The sequence below is a fragment of the Anser brachyrhynchus genome (assembly GCF_964034855.1).
Source record: "Anser brachyrhynchus genome assembly, chromosome: 17".
NCBI classification, from domain to species: Eukaryota; Metazoa; Chordata; class Aves; order Anseriformes; family Anatidae; genus Anser; species Anser brachyrhynchus.
In genome coordinates this window covers 11,900,200-11,919,359 of record NC_137710.1, presented here as the reverse complement: position 1 = coordinate 11,919,359, position 19,160 = coordinate 11,900,200, and the positions used below count along the sequence as shown (strand labels likewise).

At 58.9% G+C, this 19,160-nt stretch overlaps 1 protein-coding gene across 1 annotated transcript in view; it reads left to right on the top strand.

Moving 5' to 3' along the window:
• The window catches only part of SRRM4 (serine/arginine repetitive matrix 4), an 83,224-nt gene that overhangs the window by 31,546 nt on the left and 32,518 nt on the right, over positions 1-19,160 (top strand). The window contains exons 10-15 of the mRNA XM_080559138.1: positions 446-608; positions 1,735-1,951; positions 2,709-2,862; positions 3,400-3,610; positions 5,193-5,447; positions 5,782-14,447. Coding sequence (XP_080415264.1) covers positions 14,317-14,447 — 131 coding nt within the window. The 5' untranslated portion in view covers positions 446-608; positions 1,735-1,951; positions 2,709-2,862; ... (1 more) ...; positions 5,193-5,447; positions 5,782-14,316. The remainder of the gene's footprint in view (positions 1-445; positions 609-1,734; positions 1,952-2,708; positions 2,863-3,399; positions 3,611-5,192; positions 5,448-5,781; positions 14,448-19,160) is intronic.

The following is a 19,160-nucleotide window of genomic DNA, read 5'->3' as shown; positions in this document are numbered from 1 at the left end:
CTGTTTCCTCCTCCTCCTTCCTTTTGTCTTTTCGCAACATCACAGGTCTGGGAAGGGCCGTCTGCTCGTTTGATTAATGGCCCCTTTCTGAAAAAGCAGCAGAGACAAATGTCCTTCTGAGCATCGCAAAGAGAAATGGGGAAACCGGCTGGCTAATCGTCAGCCATTAGTTTGGAACCCAAACTCCTTCCCAGTATCAATTTAGCTATTATTTCACAAACTAATTAATCCTCACTCAGGCAGCTCCAAGGGACCAGTGTTTAGATAATTAACAGCCCAAGGATTATGAAAAGTCTTGTTTTTGGATCCTGTTACAGTGCTTGCCTTTGAGGACACTCATGCTATCGTTCTGCTTACCGACTCCTTTCATCAATCCGACTATTTTTTTTTTTGACAATTAAGATCAAATAATTAGCCATGGTGGATTTTGCTTACTTTCTTCCAGCTCAGTTCCAGATTTTGATATTTAAAAAAAAAAGAAACGCACAGCTGAAGAAAATTCGGTGATTTTGCAGCTGATTGGAGCCAAGCAGGGCACGTCGCTGCTGTTACCACCAGTACCTGGAGAAAGGAGGTTTTATGTCACTTACTGAAAAGCCGAGTGATAGGTAGGAGAAAGATCCTAAAAGGAGAGGGGATGGGATCCCCCCCACACCTGCTCCATTCGCAGCACGAGCCCAGGGGCACTGTAGCTCTGCCTGGTGGAGCAGCTCAGCACCCTTGGGTCCCTTCCTGCGCAGCTGGGTGCTCAGCTCCCGTCAGTGCCCAGCGCTCGGGCTTGGTTCCTGCTGGCTGCAGGGAAGCGATGGGTGGCTGGCGGCGTTAGCGGAGCGAGGCCGTGCTTAATGGACTTGAACTGCAGCAACAGATGACAGCGCTAAAGCCTTCGAGCGCTGCAATTCTTTATTAATTAGCCTGGAGTTCACTTGCCCTCGTCTGAGGTCAGAGGAGCTGGTGTGGAACTTGGCCTCCCAACCCTTTTTTCCCAATGAGGTGAAATTGGAGGGGTTTTTAGTCTTAACTTGGGGCCGAACTTGACTTGAGTCAAGGGCCACTTCTGGGCTGGAGTGACGAGGCTCGGATGGGAGGCCAGAGCTGTCCCTTCTGCTTCATGCTGGGGACAGTACTGTCTGACTGCTGCAGGTGGCACCTTGGATGCCGACGCTTTCAGGGAGCAGGCAGGGAGGGGAAACGGAGAAGCAAGGCTCTTCTGGCTGTCTGCTTTCTCATTAGGTCCCCCTGGGCTTGGGGCACAGGGTTTGCTCTCAGGAAGAAGTGCCGCAGAAGCAGTGCTTTGTCACCTGGAAGGAAACGAAGAAACCTTCCCTCTGCTTCAGTGACCGAGAGGGGAAAAGACTCACAAAAGGAGACACCAGTAACTCCCCGCAGCATTAAATGGGGATTGCAGAGCTGACTCTGACTGCTGCCAGCGCGGTCAGGACAAAGGAGGAATGGGCTTTGGGGCAGAGGAGAGGCATGAGATAAATCTTTGCAGCCCTTCCCACCTAGGACACCGGTTGAGCTGCATTGCAAATGCTTTGGGGGCACTGGGGAACACATCCCCAGACAGTTCATCCTCAGACAGCTTGATGTAGAGAAGCTCTCAATTTTCCATCAGTCATACGCTGGGTGTTTAGCTCCTTAAATGTTAGAGATTTCTTGAATGCAGGCTTGGCTTGCAAGCTTAATGTTTGCAGGTGTATTAAAGCAATCAGCATGTCCTTCTCCTGGCAGGATCTTGGGCTGTTTCCTCGGATCCTGAACTACTGATGCCTCCTTCGCGCCCTGCTCACCCCGTGACACCTGCTGCTGTCCCCGTGCCAGCGAGGGGAGATTCCCAACCAAACCCCCACGTCGTGCCGTCTGTTTACTGGAGGAAGCAAAGAGGATTTTCAGCCCTCCCATCTAGCAGTGGGTCGGATGGCAGGTCCGTGTGCCCGCCTCTGGCCACGTAGGTGCTGTGGGTGCTGTCTTCCTGGTAGGTCCTGTGCGCAGCGCTTGTCCCAGCACAGCGTGTGCTTCGCCTCCTCGGTGCCTCTGCCTCTTCCGTGGCACTGGGCTTTGTAGTGCAGAGCACCGGGGAGGGTAACTGTGCTGGTCGGAGTGCCTTTTGTGAGGCAGCTCATGCTTCTCCGTCCTGAACTGTTGTCTCAGGGAAAATGTCTCTTTAACTGATCAAAGCCTCTCTTCTGGTCCCGGTCGTAATTGCTCCTTTTAGGAGATTTCTGCCTGCAGATAGACTTTGCTAACTTTCCCCAGAAAAGCTGCTGTTAACACAAGGAGTTTTCATCTTAAATTTCAAAGAGGTGAAACTTGGTCTCAGCCTTCTTGCCCATTAAATGGAGGTCTCTGGCTGAAATCCTCGCTATTCTTCTGGCTCCCAAGAGCTGGTGGACATCTGGAAGACTCCTGCGGGCCTGGCTGGTTAGGAGAGAACCGCTGGTCCCTGGCTGGGGATGAGCCCTGTATCCACCAGCACCATTGCTGTGGCCAAAGCCTGGTTTGGGTAGGCTGTAGTGCAAGTTCTGCCTGCTGAAGCGGGGTTTGTGTTTGTTCTGTTCTCCTCAACTTTCTCCTGCACTGCCTCATGGGGTCTGCTCACCCACGTACTGCTCAGCGGGCTTTGGAGCCCTGTTTCGGAGGGAAGGAAGTGCTGTCTGTGGTGAGGGGATCTAAATCTGCTGGTTAAGAGCATCTTCTCTTCCCAGGGCAGAAACCGCCCCCATCCTTGAGCCTGTATCATCTCTGCTTGGAGTGGCACAAAGAGATGCAGTGGCTCTGCTGCCTTTCAGCAGCTGTACCTGGACACAGGCTCCTAGTTTCAAGCAGGAAGAAACAATTCCTGCTCAGCTGTTTGAAGAAGTAAGCAGCTTGTGGTTGTGTCTGGTAAATCTCTGCGGGCAAAACTCCTTGGTCTAGCACTTCGACTCCTAATTAAGTGCTTACAGTGACGGCACCTTGCCCTGCCTCCAGAAAAATTGTCCTTTCACCTATGCATGGCTCTCACTTCCTTTGTAATGCCATGGTTTAAGGAGAGCCGTATGAAGACTTGCCTCTAATAAAACAGAGAAAAGCAATTCTCTCTCCATTTCCCCACTCTGTGAATAAAGTTTTCTAGAGGCCCTGGAGCCCTGGCTTCTCTGAAAGAAGGGGCTGTGGCAGGAGAGCGGCAGGTCTGCCCAGCAGGGAGGAGGTTGTCTTCTCTCAAAGCAATCGAAGGGAGCAGCTCCCAGAGGAGAGCAGGGGGGCTGATGGAAACGTCACTTGTGAGCTGCTGAGCTGTGGCCCTGGCGCGCACACCCTGGGGAGGTTGGTTTGGGGATGGCTCAGAGGTGGGCTTTGGGGGGAGGTGTTCCGGTTTGTCCGGGATTTAATGAGTTGCCCGATATTCTATTTCAGCTGGACCAAACATCTTCCTCTCCCGTGCTGACCTTTGCGGTGAGGTTGTGCATGGAGAAATGTGCCGAAAAGCCCCGTTGCCATGAGAACCGAGGCCAAGAGAGGACCGGTGTGCTTCTGCTAATTGCTGCAGCTCCTTCACCTGGCCGCAAACCCCGCTGCAGGAAGCCAGCCCCGTGGCGCTCCGGCCCCATCCTGCCCCGCAGCCCAGGTACGCTCTGCCTGCAAACCGAGGGAGCACGGGGGAGCTGGGCTTTCCTTTTCCTCCTGCCTCTCAGCGCTGTCACAGCCTGCCCAGAGATAGAAGTCCGAATTCATGGCTCTGGCATCCTTGCAGCCCCTGTCACCCCGTGCACGCACGTGTGCCTGCGCATTTGGGTTTAAAAGCAAGGCTGCAGCGAGATGATGCATCACCCCAGCCCTGCTTCCCGGGCTGGCCTGGCTTTATCTCCTTCCAATTAAATAAGCACAGATAGCGGGTTTAATAAGGCCCTGCGTATGAAAGATTACTAACGATTCCATTTCCAACGTGTCAGGAATTACGAGGCAGCCCGCAAAGCAAAGGTGAGTGGGGACAGGCTTGGCAGCTAATTACTGTCCCCCACGTCCCCCCGTGCTGCCACCACTGCTGGCTGGGCCCCTAATTGCTCCCTGTACCTGATTGCATTTTGTTGGTGGTTGTGGCTAATTTGCAGATCTCGCCTGGCACTCAGCTGTTGCTGCTTCTCTCTGTGTCCCCCTCCCCACTCCTCTCCACCTCCTCCCCCTGTTCCTCTTCACATTTATTAATGAAAACCTTATCTGTCTGTGCAGATAATGCCAGAAATAATTAGTACTCACCGAGGTCTGTCAGGCTCCTCTCCTCTCCCACCACCCCCACCCCGTCCTCCTTCCTATTTATGGTTTCCCTTGCTGCTTGGCCAGGGCTGGGGCTGCTTTTTTGGTTTTTAAACCTTCCTCGCCCTGTGCAGCTTCATTTCTTTCTCTTTCAAAGTTTTCTTTGCTCAGGGCAAACCTGGCGCTCATGGGTAACTGCAGCCAGATACGTCCCATGGGTTTGATCTCAAGGCCTGGGACTGCAGGTGCCTCTGGCCCCCATCGCTGCTGGAAATGGGGAGCTGCTCCCCAAAAGCAAGGGCTAGGCTCGCATCTGCACCTGGTGTCCTTGGGTCAGGGTCCCGGCCCCATTCCTGCTGTGCCAACGCTGTCCCCGCTCCTCTCGCGCTCCTTTTTTATTACAGTTAGCATCATCATCTCGTGGCTTAAATCTTTCAGCCTGATAAAGGACGACAGCGCTCCTCGAGTACCTGGGATGGCATAAATAATTCTAGTGCTGAGAGAGATTTACAGTGATATAAATGTCAGGAGGGAGCCCGGTTTGTATTAATGGCCTTATTAGTTATGTTGCTGTAAAATACTGATACTCCAGTTGTTAAGCAGCCACGGTTTCGCTCTGCAGCATTAATTCAATAAATTGGGGCTTTTTGATATAAATCTTAGTCTGCTGAACCCCATTAGAGAATCCTTCATGATATGTCAGAGATCTTTAAATGGCTCTGACTGAGATCGACCTGGGAATAAGAAGCCTTGCGGAGCGCGAGCGTAAGGCAGAGCCAGCGAGTGCCGCACCTCGACCCCTGCCTGCACCCAGTGGGACAAGGGTGCTGCAGGCAGCAGGGGGTGTCGTGACAGCGCTCTGGCAGCTCCGGTGCTTGGAGGCCCGTAGGCCACGTGGGGACTTGGGGTGGGATGGTTTTTTTGATCACCAGCTCAGAAACCACGTCTCGCACCAGGTCTGGACATCTCCCGAGCACCCAAGGTTGCCGTGGCTCTGTCCCCAAGGAGGTGAGGACAGCTTGAGGTCTGTCTCCAGTCCCAGGAGGAGAGGACAAGGGAGAGAAGGCTGGGGCTGTGAGGCTGGAAGAGCTTATAGAGGGATAAGACGCCTACAACACCCCTCTGGCCCCTGCCTGTGCCTCTTCCCTACAGCCTCCCCATCGTCGCCTCTGCTCCGCTGCCGCCGCACCTCTTCAGCACGTCGGGCCGAGGTAAGCCGACAGGCAGGGCGCCTCTCCCCGCTCTGTCTGACCCACAGCCCCGTCCCTTCCGTCCCCCTGTCCTTCCCCCCGCGCCACCCCAGCACGTGTGCCCCGCTCCGCCTCGCCTTGCGCGGGGCCGCCGGCTCCTCCGCCGCCGTTTTGCAACTCTGCAAACTTTGTCCCAGCGATCCGCCAAGTGCGCGGGGAGGGAGGGAGGGAGCGGGGGGGGGGGGGGAGGTACGCTGATAATTGAAAATAAATGATGCATTCTATGAAATAAATGTCCTGGTGCAGCCAGCTCTCTGCAGCTGATTATTTATTTTTTCTTGCTGCCATTTCTGAGGAGAGGAGGTGCCTGGGGAAAGGGGGGCTGGAAGTAAAGGAATGTCACCCGCACGCAGACGGAGCTGCGAGGCTGTCGTCCTCTGGCTCAGGGAACACCTTGTGTCCTGCGGCGGTGACAGCCAGGGGACAGCAACGGCTTTTGGATCAGAGATGTCATGGGCACAACGGGAGCCCGGAGCGTGAATCCCGACCTTCTGGGGCATGCTGGGTGTCCGTCAGGCTCGGTGCCCACCCCTGCGAGGACAGGACAAGTGTGAGCAGGAAGCCTCCAGAGCCTTTTCTGTGCTTCCCTCTGCTTGCGTTTGAGGATGCCCCAGCTCTGAGGCCGTTCCTCCGTATTTAATGGCCACCCACAGGCGATGCACGTGCCTCTCTCTCGAGCCTCCTGCTGCAGAGTCCTGAGCCTCCACCAGCTCTGCACCACCCGTAGCTTGTCCTCTGCTGCTGGGGAGCCCCTGCCGTGGGCGACAGCACCCCTCTGCTCGTGCCAGGAGAAAACACAGCAGCCTACACCCAAAAATGGGGCCAGGCCAGGGGGTCCTGGCACCAGGTTGTGGTTCGCCCCCTTGACACCCAAGGCAGCAGGGAAGGTTCTTATGCCTTGATGAGACTTATCCGGGATTATTATTCAGCTGCTAATGAATCTTGAGACCGATGTAAAGGCTTTGAACTGCTGGTTGAAGATCAAGCAGATGATTTCTGGTCTAGTCAACGGAAGAGGGATTTGACGGCAAGGTCCCAGCTGTGAAGAGCATTACGTTGCCTTCCCCAGGCAGCTGAGCTCTCCCCAGCCTTCCTGGAGCTTTTGCAGCCCGACGCGACTGGCTTCTGGTGGGTGCTGGGAGCAGCCCAGTACCAGTCGGGGTTAACAGCCTGGCCGAGTGCGCCAGAACCACCCCTTTTCTTCCCTTGCAAGCATTTTCACCTAATCTATCTTGTTCGATTACAACCTCATCACAGCGCTGAGCGACAGCTCCGGTGTCTCGTTAATCACGGCGCTGCCTGGCGGAGCTGCCACACCGAGGCTGTTTGGCAGGCGAGCGGCCGGGGCTCTGTGGGGAGAGGCCACGTCCTCCTCCTGGGCCAAGCCTCCCAGAGCTGCCCTTCCTCTGTGTCAGCCTCCACTCCGTGAATCACGGCCAGCCCTTGCGAACCAGCATCTTTTTTAAATCTATTTTTCCTTTTCCGGGATTGCTGGGATCACGGATGCCTCTGTGCAGGGCTGGTGAATTTTGCTGCTGCTGCACGGATTTGGCGAAGACTGGGAATGAAAGCCCTGCAGCCTCCAGCTGAGGCTGTAGAGAGATTTTGGCTTGAGGTTGCCCCAATTCCGGTCATCTTGAAGCGAGCACCATCAGCCAGGAGCAGCTTGGAGCTGGAGAGCATCAGCTCAGGGACAAACCCAGCCTCTTTAACCACTGATTGTTTGTTGTGGTGCTGTTAGACCTCAGAAGCCCGTCCCCAGCAGGGGTAACCCCAAGCACGAAGCCTGCTGGCCCTCAGCATGTTTTGTTTTTAAGCTGCCCAGGTTTGTGGTGCTCTGGTAGTGGCATCGTCCATCACTGCCAGGGCGGTGCAGGGAGGTGAAGCTCGTCTCTCTTGCTGCCACCGCACCCGAGCGCGAAGCCTTGGCTTTATCTCCCCAGAAGTCGCCTTCGAGTACACTTCAATTTGTTTCTCATTTCTTTTAAAGCGCCTGGGAGCGGGGGCTTGTGTCACGGAGCTGCTTTGCAGCTGAGCAGCTGTAATGTTTAAGAGCTGGTTAAATAGCCAGCTCCTCTGAAGGAGACAGGCAGAGAGATGACAGCTTGCCAAAGCAGCGGCATTGCGTGTGCCTCTCTTAATGGTCCTGCTGGAGGTGAGGCGGGTTTGATCCTCGGGTGCTGCCTGGGCCTGATCGGGGACCTTGGTGTCCCTCGGGATGGAGCAGGTCGGGGCTGGGTGGTGGCAGTGTCCACAGCCCCCGGGCAGCTCTACGCTGCCAGCCCCGTGGGGAGGGGGCCCCGGAGAGCGCTGCTGCACTAACAGCCTGTGAGGCCGTTAAGGTCTGTAAATCTGCTCTTAAAAATTTATGGGGCAAATATTCCCGCACCGTATTAAAGACACAACTCACGAGCACCCGCGCGCAGCGGGCTGGTTGGGCAGGAGCATGCCGTGATCTCAGGGGATTTGGCGGCTACCAAAATCTTTGGGAAGTGTTCTTTTGGGGTCTGCCGCCTCCTGCTCCTAATAATGCAGCACCCCAGGCCCCCCCATGCCTTGTCCCTGGCCGCGGTGACAGTATTTACAGCTGGAGCGTGCCAGGCGTAATTGCTAATCAGCTCCAGGCAATCAATTCATCTCCCCATCGCCTCCTCGGGGAGGGGCCGCCTCGCGGAGCTGAAGGTGACTCCTGCAGGAGTTAAGATTAAGATTTTAAAAATAACAGGCACTAATCAGCACGAGTTCGTTAGCTGAGCGGGGGGCTCGGCTGCGCTTGGGGGGACCAGGCAGGTGCCCGTGCCTACGGCTGGGCTCTGTGGGCACCTCTGGGCCATGCCCCCCCCCCAGGGAGCTCACAAATAAAAGCCCTGGAGGGGATTTAAACACAAATGCCCTTTTTTCATTTTTTTTTCATTCTTTCCTTAAAATGCCTGCGGTCGCCCAGGCTGTGTGGGAAGGAGTTATTGCACCGCGGTGCTCCCCGTGACGCTGCGCAGTGGCTCGGCCCGGGGTCTGCCAGGGGTGGAGAAGCCCTGCGGTAATTTGGGGTTTGGGACGGAAGCGAGCATCCCACCTTGCTCACTGCCTGTTAGAGGAGCCTCCCGCTGCAAGCAAACCAGCCCTCCCTCCAGTTATTGACTAAACCCTGAAACCGAGGGGAGATTTTTCCCTTCCAGCTCATAAAGTGAGAGCAGGGCTGGTGCTTAATGGAGCTCCTGGAAATTGCCAGCCGTCCAGTTTTGGGGATGGAGGAACCCAAGCAAGGCAGAGCAGCTCTGGTGGTGGAGGGACGCTGATTCCCAGCTCCTAATTAAATTAAGGGAGAGAGATGAGATCAAAAGGGGGCTGTATTAAAAAATAAATCAGGCTCAGGGTGCGGAGTCCCTTCCTTTAATTACCGTGTGGATTTGTAAGGGCGAGGGACTCCATCAATCACTGAGGAAAGAAAAGATGTCGAGTGGAGAGAAGCCTTCCCCAGGTTAATTACTGCTAACGAGGGGCAGGAAGCTGGGCAGAGGATACCCGCACCGTGCCACGCCGCGCTCTGTGGCACTGCCTGCAGCTCCCCTGCACTCACAGCCACCAGAACCAGCCCCAGAAGAGCAATGGGTCACCCTTGGGCTTAAACCCACTGCTGTGGAACATCAGTGCGAGGGGGTGATGTCCACCGAGCTGCTCAAAAGCCATCCCGAGGGAAGGACGTGTCTGGATTTTCTGCTCGGTTGCTGTTTGCAGGGGACGCCGGCGGCTCCAGCCCCGATGTCGGGGGCCGTGGGCTCCACCGTCGGCAGCGCCGGCCTGCCGGGTTGGCACAGCCCCGTTTGTGGCATAATTAATTCTCTTTTGATCATCTGCCGTGTAAATCATCAGTGGCCAGGAGTTAATCACGCGTATGAAATGAATCCTGCTCCTGCCTTAATGAGCGCCGAATCGTGACAGGCATCTGTTTACTCCCTGCACTTTCATCTTCTGTAGAGTGTGAACAATTAATTGTAGCCAATAATCTCCTTTTTATTCTATTAAAAAAAAAAATCCGGGAGCGAACAGCCTGTGTTCCGTGCTCCTGCTCCTCGCATAGTCTGCTTAGTTTTGTTCTTTTGCTCCCATCAAGTAAATGCATTTTGGGAGCAACCCGAGGGGCTGCTATTTACCCGGAGCAAACCGCAACTCATCGCGCTGCCAACGCGATGCTGTAATTGTGCAAATAAACGAGGGGCCAGCAGGCACTGCCGGGAGCTTTTAAAAACCCGAGCCCCCGAGCACCCCAAGCAGCTGAGGACAAACTCCAGGGGCCTGTGGCTTTGTTCCCTAGGGTGGCCGCCCCTGTCCTTGTCACTTGGTGCCCTGTGACCCTCGTGCTGGTGGCAGCTGGCAGGGCTCGACCATGGAGGTGATGTGAGATGGGGCTCTTGGTCCAGGTTGTAAGGAGAGGGCAAGGTCAGCAAGACTTGGGGCTCCTGGACACGTCCCCGGCCACGTTGGTTCCCGTGGCATACTCGGCCGTAATTTCGCCTGGTTTAGTTGACATTCAAATTAGCCCCTTGTCTAACAGCGCCGCAGCTGCGGCTGCATTCAAAAATATATAAAATTACGGCACAGCAAAACATTTTCACATTTCATTAGCGTGTCTTAATGGGAAGTGTCCGTGCCCCAAATTCTCCGTTCGTTCTTCGCAGCAGTTGAAGCTCTCATGGCAGAGGCTGCGCTCCTGCCAGGCGTTGCACGACGCCAGCACGGGCGCCCCAGTGCTGCTGGGCTGTGCCGGCGGTGCCGAAACACCGCCCGCGCCCACCGGAGCTCTTGGAGGCTGCACGGCTCCGCTGCGTGCTCCTGGGTCTGGTTCTCTGCCATCTGCTGCAGCAGGATGGGGAAATGGTAATTCCTGTCTCCCACCCTGGAGATTTTTGTAGACACAGAAGGGAAGAAAAAGCCGTGGCCGTGGCTTGAACGGGCTGCTTCTGGCACCGCAGGGACACGGGGAGGGAAGGGATGCGTTGGGCACCGCCACCTTCCAGGGGCTGGCCCGTCCTCACCGGTGCTATGGCTCCATCCCTGCTGCATCGAGCTCATCTCCAGCACCGCCCCCCAGTCCTTGGGACCCCCCAGCCCCTCAGCTCAGCCTCCTGGGAGCCGGGGACACGTCCCTGCGCTCTTGGCGGGCAGCATCATGTCCCCATGCTGCCCAGCGCGCCTCCCATCCCCGTCCTCCTTTTCTCCCCATGTCATTGGCATTCAGCTCTCCTGTTTATTCAATTAGCACATTTCTGCTTAATTATCTGATTAATCTGAACATGTCTAATTGCTACATTAGCGGGGCAGGGGTGCCTGTCCCCCCGCGTGCAGTGCACTAGGCCACAGTCAAAGGAGCCGCAGCGGGAGCGAGAAGCAGCTGTGTCCTGTCCTGCGTGGGCCATGGGCGCTTTCCTGTCCCAGCCTTGATGGGAATTGTCTTGGACAGGCGCTGGGAGAAAGCCTGCCCCAAATCTTGGCTGATGTCCCCATGGAAAGGAGGGATGGGATGGGACGGGGTCGGATGGGATGGGCAAGTCCCAGCACCACCCTGTCCCCAAGCCCTGGTGCCATCCCAGTGCCAAAGGCTGGATGCTGCCGGCTGCCAAAATTGCGGCCGAAATTTCCACCTCCCCACATTTGCTGGGCAGCCCTCCTATTTCAAGGAAAAAGGGCTTATTTCTCCTTTCCCTGTTCTCCCTCTCTCCCAAAGCCTCATCCTTGGATGTCCCCAGCTGTGGGGACAGCAGAGGGACCCCGCGGTGTGTGCGGCTCTGCCCGGGAGCCTTTCAAGGGGGGAGAACTTTCCATAAAATGGGTGTTTCCAAAGGGAAAGACCTCATGCTGGTGTGTGACGGATGGACCCCACGAAGTGCTGCAGCCTCAGCACGCGGCCGAAATCCCCCCCTGCTGCCTGGGGCTGGGTTAGGGGAGGGAATAATTGGTAGGTGCTTCTGAAGTGTAATGAGTCGAGGGCACTCGCAGCTTTTGTTTATTGACTCTCGAGTTCTAATGAATACTTCCAAAGGTAATTATTGATTTTCTGCATTTGCAGGAAGCCTGCTTGGCTGGGGGATGAAGTGGAGGTGGAAATGGGGAGGTTTTGTGCAAAACCAGGCTCCGTTTCTTCCTCTGGCCTCGTGCAGCTGAAGCACCTTCGGCGTGGGGGGCAATGGGGACATGGAGGTGTGGGTCGAGGTGCCAGGACGGTGCCATGCCAGTGGGGTCACTGCACCGTCAGTGTCCTGGCTGTGGGGACATGGGGACAGGCCTGGTTCTGCTTCCCTGGGGATTCAGGGACCCCAAGCACCACGGGCACAGAGCAGCGGGTGCTCAGCACCCACCGGGGTTCTGCGGTGTGTTGCGCACCAAGCAAATAATCCAAACCCAAGGGAAAATTCAACATTTATAGGAAAATATTTGTCCGGCTCCAGGCCGAACCCAGCTCTCTTCTCTCTCTAGAAGGGGGGAAGAGATTAAAATGTAATCCTGGGTAAACACATTTTCTGCTTCCCATCCCCGGGGGCACCTCTCAGCACACACGGAGCCACCCCACTGCTCCCCTGCGCTCCTCTCGGCTTCAGCCGCGGCGGGGGCGGCTTCTTTTGCTGCTCACCCCCAGATCTAAACCTGGGGTGGCGGGGGGACAAGGGGAGGTTGGCCCTATGGGTTTGGGGGAGGAAAAGGGGGAAATAAGCATCGCCAGGGGGTGGCACGGGGCTGGCAGCTGTGCCGGTGACACCCGGCGTTGCCCCTGCGTACGCCGCCGTGCTTTTTCTGGGCATCTTGCGCCGCTTTTCCAGGCTGTTTATTTACGAGGCAATTTATTACAGCGCCGTTATTGTACGGCGGGGAGGCGCATTCCTCGGAGCCTCCGTTAACGGAGCCAATTGCTTAATTGGCTGCTGCTGTCTCCGCGAGGTGCGCCAGGAGAGGTTTCGCGTTGTAGCATCGCTGCCTCCCCCCTGCCCACACGCCACCCGTGCTGCTGATTTAATAGCGCAAACATTTGTTATTCCTCCCCTTCAGCAGCGAGTTTGGGGGCGTTCGGAGCAGCTCCGGGCTCCCCGGCCCCACGGGCAGGGCCGAGCCCCAGGTGTGGGCTGGGCTGGGCTGGGCTGGGGGGGGCACATTTGGGGACAGCTGGGGACAGCCGGGCTCATTTGGGGACAGGTGGCCTGGGGATTAGAGGGGAGAAGGGCCAGGCGAGGTGGAAGCGTTGCGTGGTGCCGTGGGGCCTCGGCTGCAGCTGGCGGTGGCTGCGCTCATCCTGCAGACCTCGGAGCTGGTGCTGGGCTGGGTGTTGGGGTAACGAGCTGCACTTATGGGGTGCAGCTGGCACCGGGCTGGGATCCTTCCCCACTTGCTTCAGGCACCGGCATCCCCACCAGCAGCACCTGAGAAGCCACAGGGGGTCACCAGCCGGGGGTAAAGCCGTCCCCGTGGGACAAGGTGAGCTCTCTGCCCGTGCAGATGCCGTCCTAACCCACCAGGCTTTCCAGGTGGAGCTGGCTGTGTTTTACAAAGCCCTGCTGGATCTCTGCCCGACCCCACTGCCGCTGCTTCCGCAGCCCCCGCCTCCAGAGGTTTCAGGGTTTTAGGGTTGTGGCTCTCGGTGCAGGGCTGCAGGCCGGGTCCTGGGGGCAGAAAGCAAAAATCAGCAGGGCTGGAGGATTTCAGCCAGGCAACGCCGCCGCCAGCCCTGCTGCCTCCTGCTAATTTTGTATCCATCGCAAGGAGGTGATCAAGTTTTCTGTGATTTTCCCTCCTTCCTCAGCTCCCACTGCCTATTGTTCCCGGCTCCGCTATCCCCAGCTGCTTACATAAAGCAGCACGCGGCTTGCCGAGGCACAATAGCGAGCGTCTCAGCCACCCAAGGTCACCGGCTCTCACTCGTGCTCCCAAGCGCCGGCTCCGAGAAGCGTTTTCTCCCAGAGACGTTTTTATTGCGCTCGGTACAAGGGGCTGGGGGGAATCACGCCACTGTACTTGCGCCAGCCCAGGTACCCCGGTGATGAGGGGTCGGATCCTGCCCTGGGTGCTGAGCCCTTGGTTTTGGAGCCGCTTGGGGTTTCCCTCCCTGCTGCTGCCCCAAGATGGGGCTGAGAGGCAGCAAAGCCCATCCCTGCCCCTCCACCTCACCATTAAATGGGAAAGGATGGAGGGGGAGGAAAGAAAGAGTTTGTTTCCCAAACCCCTTCCCCATGCAGATCTCAGTGCGGACCAGATACACAAAGCTCTCCGTGGCTTTCTGCTGCTTTTCCTCTCGGCGATCCGAGCTGGTGCCTATTTTTTTTTTTTTTTTTGTCCCACTGAGCAGCTGGGAGAGGGCAAAACCCGAGGCTGAACCCAGCCACAGAGGAGCTGCTCCTGGGGAGCATCCCTGGACCCATTTGGGTGATAAAATGGGTGGTCTACGTGGGCAGTGACCGGCCTGGGGCTCCTGGTCCAGGGATGCTCAGGGTCCAGGATGCTCCGGATCCAGGGATGCTCCCGCTTCAGGGATGCTCCGGATCCAGGGGTTTTCCAGACCCAAGGACGCTCCGGCTCCAGGATGCTCCAGACCCAGAGATGCTCTCGGTCCAGGGATGCTCCCGGCGGAGCAGCTGCGGGAGGCGGCACCGGGGAGGGGACGGCGGCGGGGCCCGGCCCCATTCCCCGCCTCGCCGCCACAAAACGGCAGCCGGGAGCGGCTCGGCCCCACACGCCCCCCGCCAGCCGCGCCGAACCGAGCCGCGCGGGGCCGGCAGGGATGTAGCGGCGATCAGCACCGCGGAGAGCGGCCGAGCCGAGCCGAGCCGTGCCGGGCCGTGCCGGGGCCATGGCCGGCGTGCAGCAGGGCGAGAAGCAGCTCTTCGAGAAGTTCTGGCGAGGCACCTTCAAAGCCGTGGCCACGCCGCGCCCCGAGAGCATCATCGTGGCCAGCATCACCGCCCGCAAGCCGCTGCCCAGGTAAGGGCTCGGGGAGCCACCCCCGGCTCCGCAGCACCACCGGTCTCTTCCCCAGTCCCTGCTGGTGCCCCCCCCCCTTCTGCCACCCCCGAGGGGTCTTGCTTAGGGGCTGGGGACCCAAGGGACCCCCGTGCGCAGGGCTGGGGGACCCCGGCTCTCTGTCCCCCCCCCCCCCCGCTGGCTGGGCACCCCGTCCCCAGGCTGATGCACGCTCGGGAAACTTTGGCTGCCTCCGAGCAGGGGGCTGGAAAGCTCTTGCTGGGCTATGGGGTGAAGGGGGGGAAGATGGGGGGGTCACCAGGCACAAAGTGGGGTCTCCCCCAGCCCCACTGTGCAGCCCCCAGGGCGTGCGTCCCGCTGGCTTTGTCCCTGCAGCACCTGGACCCCGCGGGAAGGTGACACGGGGGGAGCACCCCTGGGGACGGGGGGGGGGCAATGTCAATGTTGTTCCCCCCCCCAGGACAAGTAGCCTGTGTGCAGCCCCTGCCTTGCCAGATGCTCAGCTGGGGCCAAAACCCGCAGAAAAAGGCAAGGGGGGGCAGCGGTGCCCACCCGGTACCCACCGGGCCATCGGATGCGCCAGGACCCGTGCGGCTTCTTCACGACAGCCCCTTCCCAGCCTCGGAGCATCCGAATTTATTTTGTTGGCTGCCTCGATGTTGGTTAAAGCCATCCTCTCGGCGTTGTTTTCCCAAGGGAGTGAGCGAGGCTTCTGCCTCCTGGGGCTGCTGCTGCTCCCCGCCTCGTCGGTCGGGTTGGGAAACTGGGAACCGGCGCTGGGAACTGGGAAAGGCTCGGAGCTGGGCGCCTGCTCTGCACCCCTCGTAAAGCCCGCTCTGGCTTTCCTGAAGGCTTCACAGCAACGCCGATCGCATCGGCCTCGTGGCCCCGAGAGCACGCCGGGCTAATTTAGGAGCAAATCCCCTAAAGCCGAGCGGCACCGGGGGCAGGTGGGGAGGCCAGGTAGCCCGGCGAGGCGCTGCGGTGACCAGCTGGCTTTCTGTTTGCTCCCGCACTTGACAGCCGTGGGGCAGCAGGGTTTTCCCCTTGCAGGAGGGGATTTTCCTCCTTCCAGCTGGCCCCGCAGCCCCCCTGGGAGGCTCCGTGCCCCGCTGGCTCCCCGCGAGCCCCCCAAAACGGAGCACGGCGCTGCCCCATCCCTCACCGCCGCTCCCGGAGATAAATCCCCTTCCATCTTAATTCCCGTCAAGCTCCCTGGGAGGTTCAGCGGGTTAAAGCCCTGCTAAAACCACGTTTCGTCCCCGGAACAAAGGAATACATTAATCCTGCCCGTGCCCAGCCAGGGGCAGCCCGCGCCCCCGGGGGGGCTCCTGCCAAGTCAAGGGGTTCCCGAGCGCTTCGTGGCACGGAAGGGGAAAAATCGAGGCGGTCGCTTCCCGTCTTCACTTTCTTCTCGTCCGACTCTTTTTTTTTTTTACTTATTTTTTTAAGAAGGCTGTGGGTGGCTATTCGTTATTTCGGTGCCGGAGCCGAATTACCGGGCGAGCAGCCTGCAGCTGCTGCAGCGCGGCCGGGAAACGCAGAGGGGGGGCACCGAGGGGCTCGGGGCTGTCACCCGCCCGCTGTCACCCCCCGGTCACCCCGGGGACTTCACCCTGGGGCAGGTAACGGCGCTGGGGGGGGTGTACGGGGGGGCCGAGGCTGTGTCCGTGCCTGCCAGATGGCCTAACTGGGTCACACCAGGGCAGCGCGGGGATTTGCGCTTTAACCCCCAGTCCCCCGGGACGTGCCGCGTGTGGCGGGCAGGGAGGGGGGGTCACTGCGTTTTGGGGGGGGCCAGCACAGTTTTGCTGCCTGGTTTGCCATCGCCGGTGAGTTTGGGGACGGGATAGGGCGCCAGCTTTTTCCCATCCCAACCTGCAGCGTTTCGGCAGCCCCCAGCACGCCGGTCGGTCCCTGAGCATCGGCACCAGGCCGTGCTGCTTGGGGGGGGGGGGACGGACCCAGCTTGCGGCCCCCCCCCCCCCCCCGGCTCTGCTAATCCCCCCCTTGTCCGCCGGGCATCTGCTCCGCGGGGAGAGGCGGCAGGGCCTGGCTGCCATCTGCTCCTTCCCGCTCCCAACGAGCCGCAGCGCTAATGAGCCCGTGGCCCCGGCCCAACGGGGGGAGCGGGGCTTGAAAAGGAAAGTGGAGGGGGGGGGGAAGAGAAGAAAAGCCCCCCCCCCCCCCCCAGTCCTCGGGGGTGCTGTCAATAGGGAGGCTTTGTCTGCCCCTGCCCTCCAGCTCCAGCTGGACGGCGGCGGCGGCGCTAATTAGGCAGCTCGGGGGCTGCTGGGGGGAGCCCGGGGCGAAGGCGGCGAGGACAGAGCCGGGGGATGCTCGCGGGACCCACGGTGCCTTCCTCCTCCTTCTCCTCCTCCTCCTCCTCCTTCCCCATGGCCCCGTCCACCTGCCTCCGCTGGGCCGCTGCCGGGCTCGTTTCCAACGGGGAAAAGTTCGCCAGAGAATATTTGCTGGGCTCTGGCGGCTGCCAGACGTCCCCCAAAGGCTGCGTCTGCACGCCCAGGGGTCTCGCAGGGCTCTGGAGGGTGAAGCCAAGGTTAGAGATGCCCCCAAAACCCCAGCGGGGCAGGGGAGCTGTGGAAACCTGGGGAAAACACGCCTCGTGTTCCTGCTCCCCTCCTGGGAATGAGAGATGAGCCCGAAAACCTGGCTTGAGCCCATCTTGGCTTGGCGTGCGTGGGGTCCCCCTGGGGACACCTTGGAAAAGGGGGCTCATAAAGCCCGCAGGGAGTTTTCCTCCCTCCCTCCCTCGAGGTCTGGGTAATAAAAATGTGGGGCTGTGGGTCCCAGCACTGCCACCCCGGGGGGCTGGAGCCTTCATCCCCCTCGCCTCTCCCTGTCTCGCAGCCGGGCCTTTCTTTCGGTCCGTTTTTCTGTAAAATGAACTTATCAAACACGCTCCCCGCATCAGCAAAATGAAATCATTTCGTGCATGACCGCCCTTCCCTTTTCTCTTTATTTCCACCTTTTCTTCCAGCGGCCGCTGAAACCTCTTCGTCACTGCAAAGCCTGAAGCAGGGCGTTAAATCCCACCCGCATTTTCGGCTGGGTTTGGCACCGGGGCTTTGCCGCAGCTTCCAGCCCAGGAGGGGACGGGGAAGGTGCTGGGCTTTGGTGGCACGGTCAGCGGGGCTCTGCCCGGTGCCGCCGCTGGCAGCAGAGGCCACGCAGCCTCCCTTCTGCAGGAGGCTCGGGGCTGGCTCCTCTGTCAGCTGCGGGAGCCGGGATTGTAAAAATAGCAATTTTTTTTTTTTTTTTTTTGCAAGTGACGGGAGCGCCTTCCCTGCCATTGCAGCGGGGACTGCAGGGAGGGCTTAAAAAAAAACCTAAAAGTGGGAATGAACTCGGTTGAAAGGGGGAAAGGAGTGGGGGGATGTGCTGGGGACCCCGTGCCGCTCTTGCCCTTTTCCAGGGAGCCAGCCCTGTAGCTGGCCGGATGCTAGCAGGATGCCATCCTGCAGCAGGACGGCAGAATTGGGCTGAAATATGCCTCTTTTGGGGCAGAAGGCGCTCAGGCGGGCGTTTCAAGGCTGAGCTGGGTCCCTGAGCCCCCAGCCTGTGGTTGGGGCTAATTGCTTCACTGACGACTCGTTTAACGCTCCGTGTTTAATTGATGTCCCTCCATTAATGAGACAAGACCAGGTGGCTGCAGCCGGCTCGGCTCTTGGGGGTCTCCCAGTGTGCTCCCAGTGTGCTCCCAGTGTGCTCCCAGTGGGTGCTTGGGTGGGCAGCAGGACCGAGGTGCTCAGCAGGGTGCTGCTCCTCCAGGATTGCTCTGCTCTGCTTGCTGCCCCCCTTCCCGCTTTGTTCCCGGGGCCAGAGGAAGCCCAAGCGAGCAGATAGGGGCCACAAACACCGCTGTGATGCTCGATCCCAAATCCCAAGGACAGGAGCAGGGGCTTGGTTGGTGCACACCTCATCTGCACGTGCGAGTGGCTGGAAGTGCTCAGGAACCCAAGGGCCACGATGAGAAAAGGGATTTTGGCCGACACTGAATGCCAGCAGAGCATCGCCCCAGCACAGCAGGGCAGCGCTGGGGCCGCTGGTTTGAGGTTTTGGGGGTTTGGGAGCTTTTTGGGGTTTTTGGCTTTGCCTGGGTGTGCTTGAATGCGGCACTTTGCGTGCGATAGGAGAGGACCGGGGCAGGAGGCTGGGATTTCAGCTACGCTGCTGTCAGGATGAAGAATCGGCTACTGCCCAGCGAGAGAAATATTTTTGCGTTAAGAGAGATTTCACAGCTAAAGACCCCCCGCTGCATTAATCTGCGGGTCAGCTGGAGCCGAGGGGTGGCTGCCTGCGAGAGCGGTGCCCCCAACACGACGTGACCTACATGTGCCGTACCGCGGCCCGCGGCGTCTGCGCTGGCGGAGCAGCCTCCTCCGGCGTGCAGGAGGGGAGGTAGGGCTGTGCTCAAGCTGCCCTGCTGAGGCTGTTGGTTTTACACCAGCAACCTTTATTTTCAGCTGCCCGTGTTGTGTTTGCCTTCTTCCCAGCCCCTGTTTGTCACAGGAAGAGCAGGGGACGGGGCTCACCTCGCCATTCATGGTGGAGAGGCAGCGAAGCCAGAGTCCCGCTCGCCCTCGCTGCTGCTCTGCCATTGATTTGGCCTCAGCTCCCTTCACCGTGCTTTGATTTCTTTCAATTAGGCTCCGAGTGAAGCCCCTGCGGCGTTCGGTAGGGCCGGTCCCA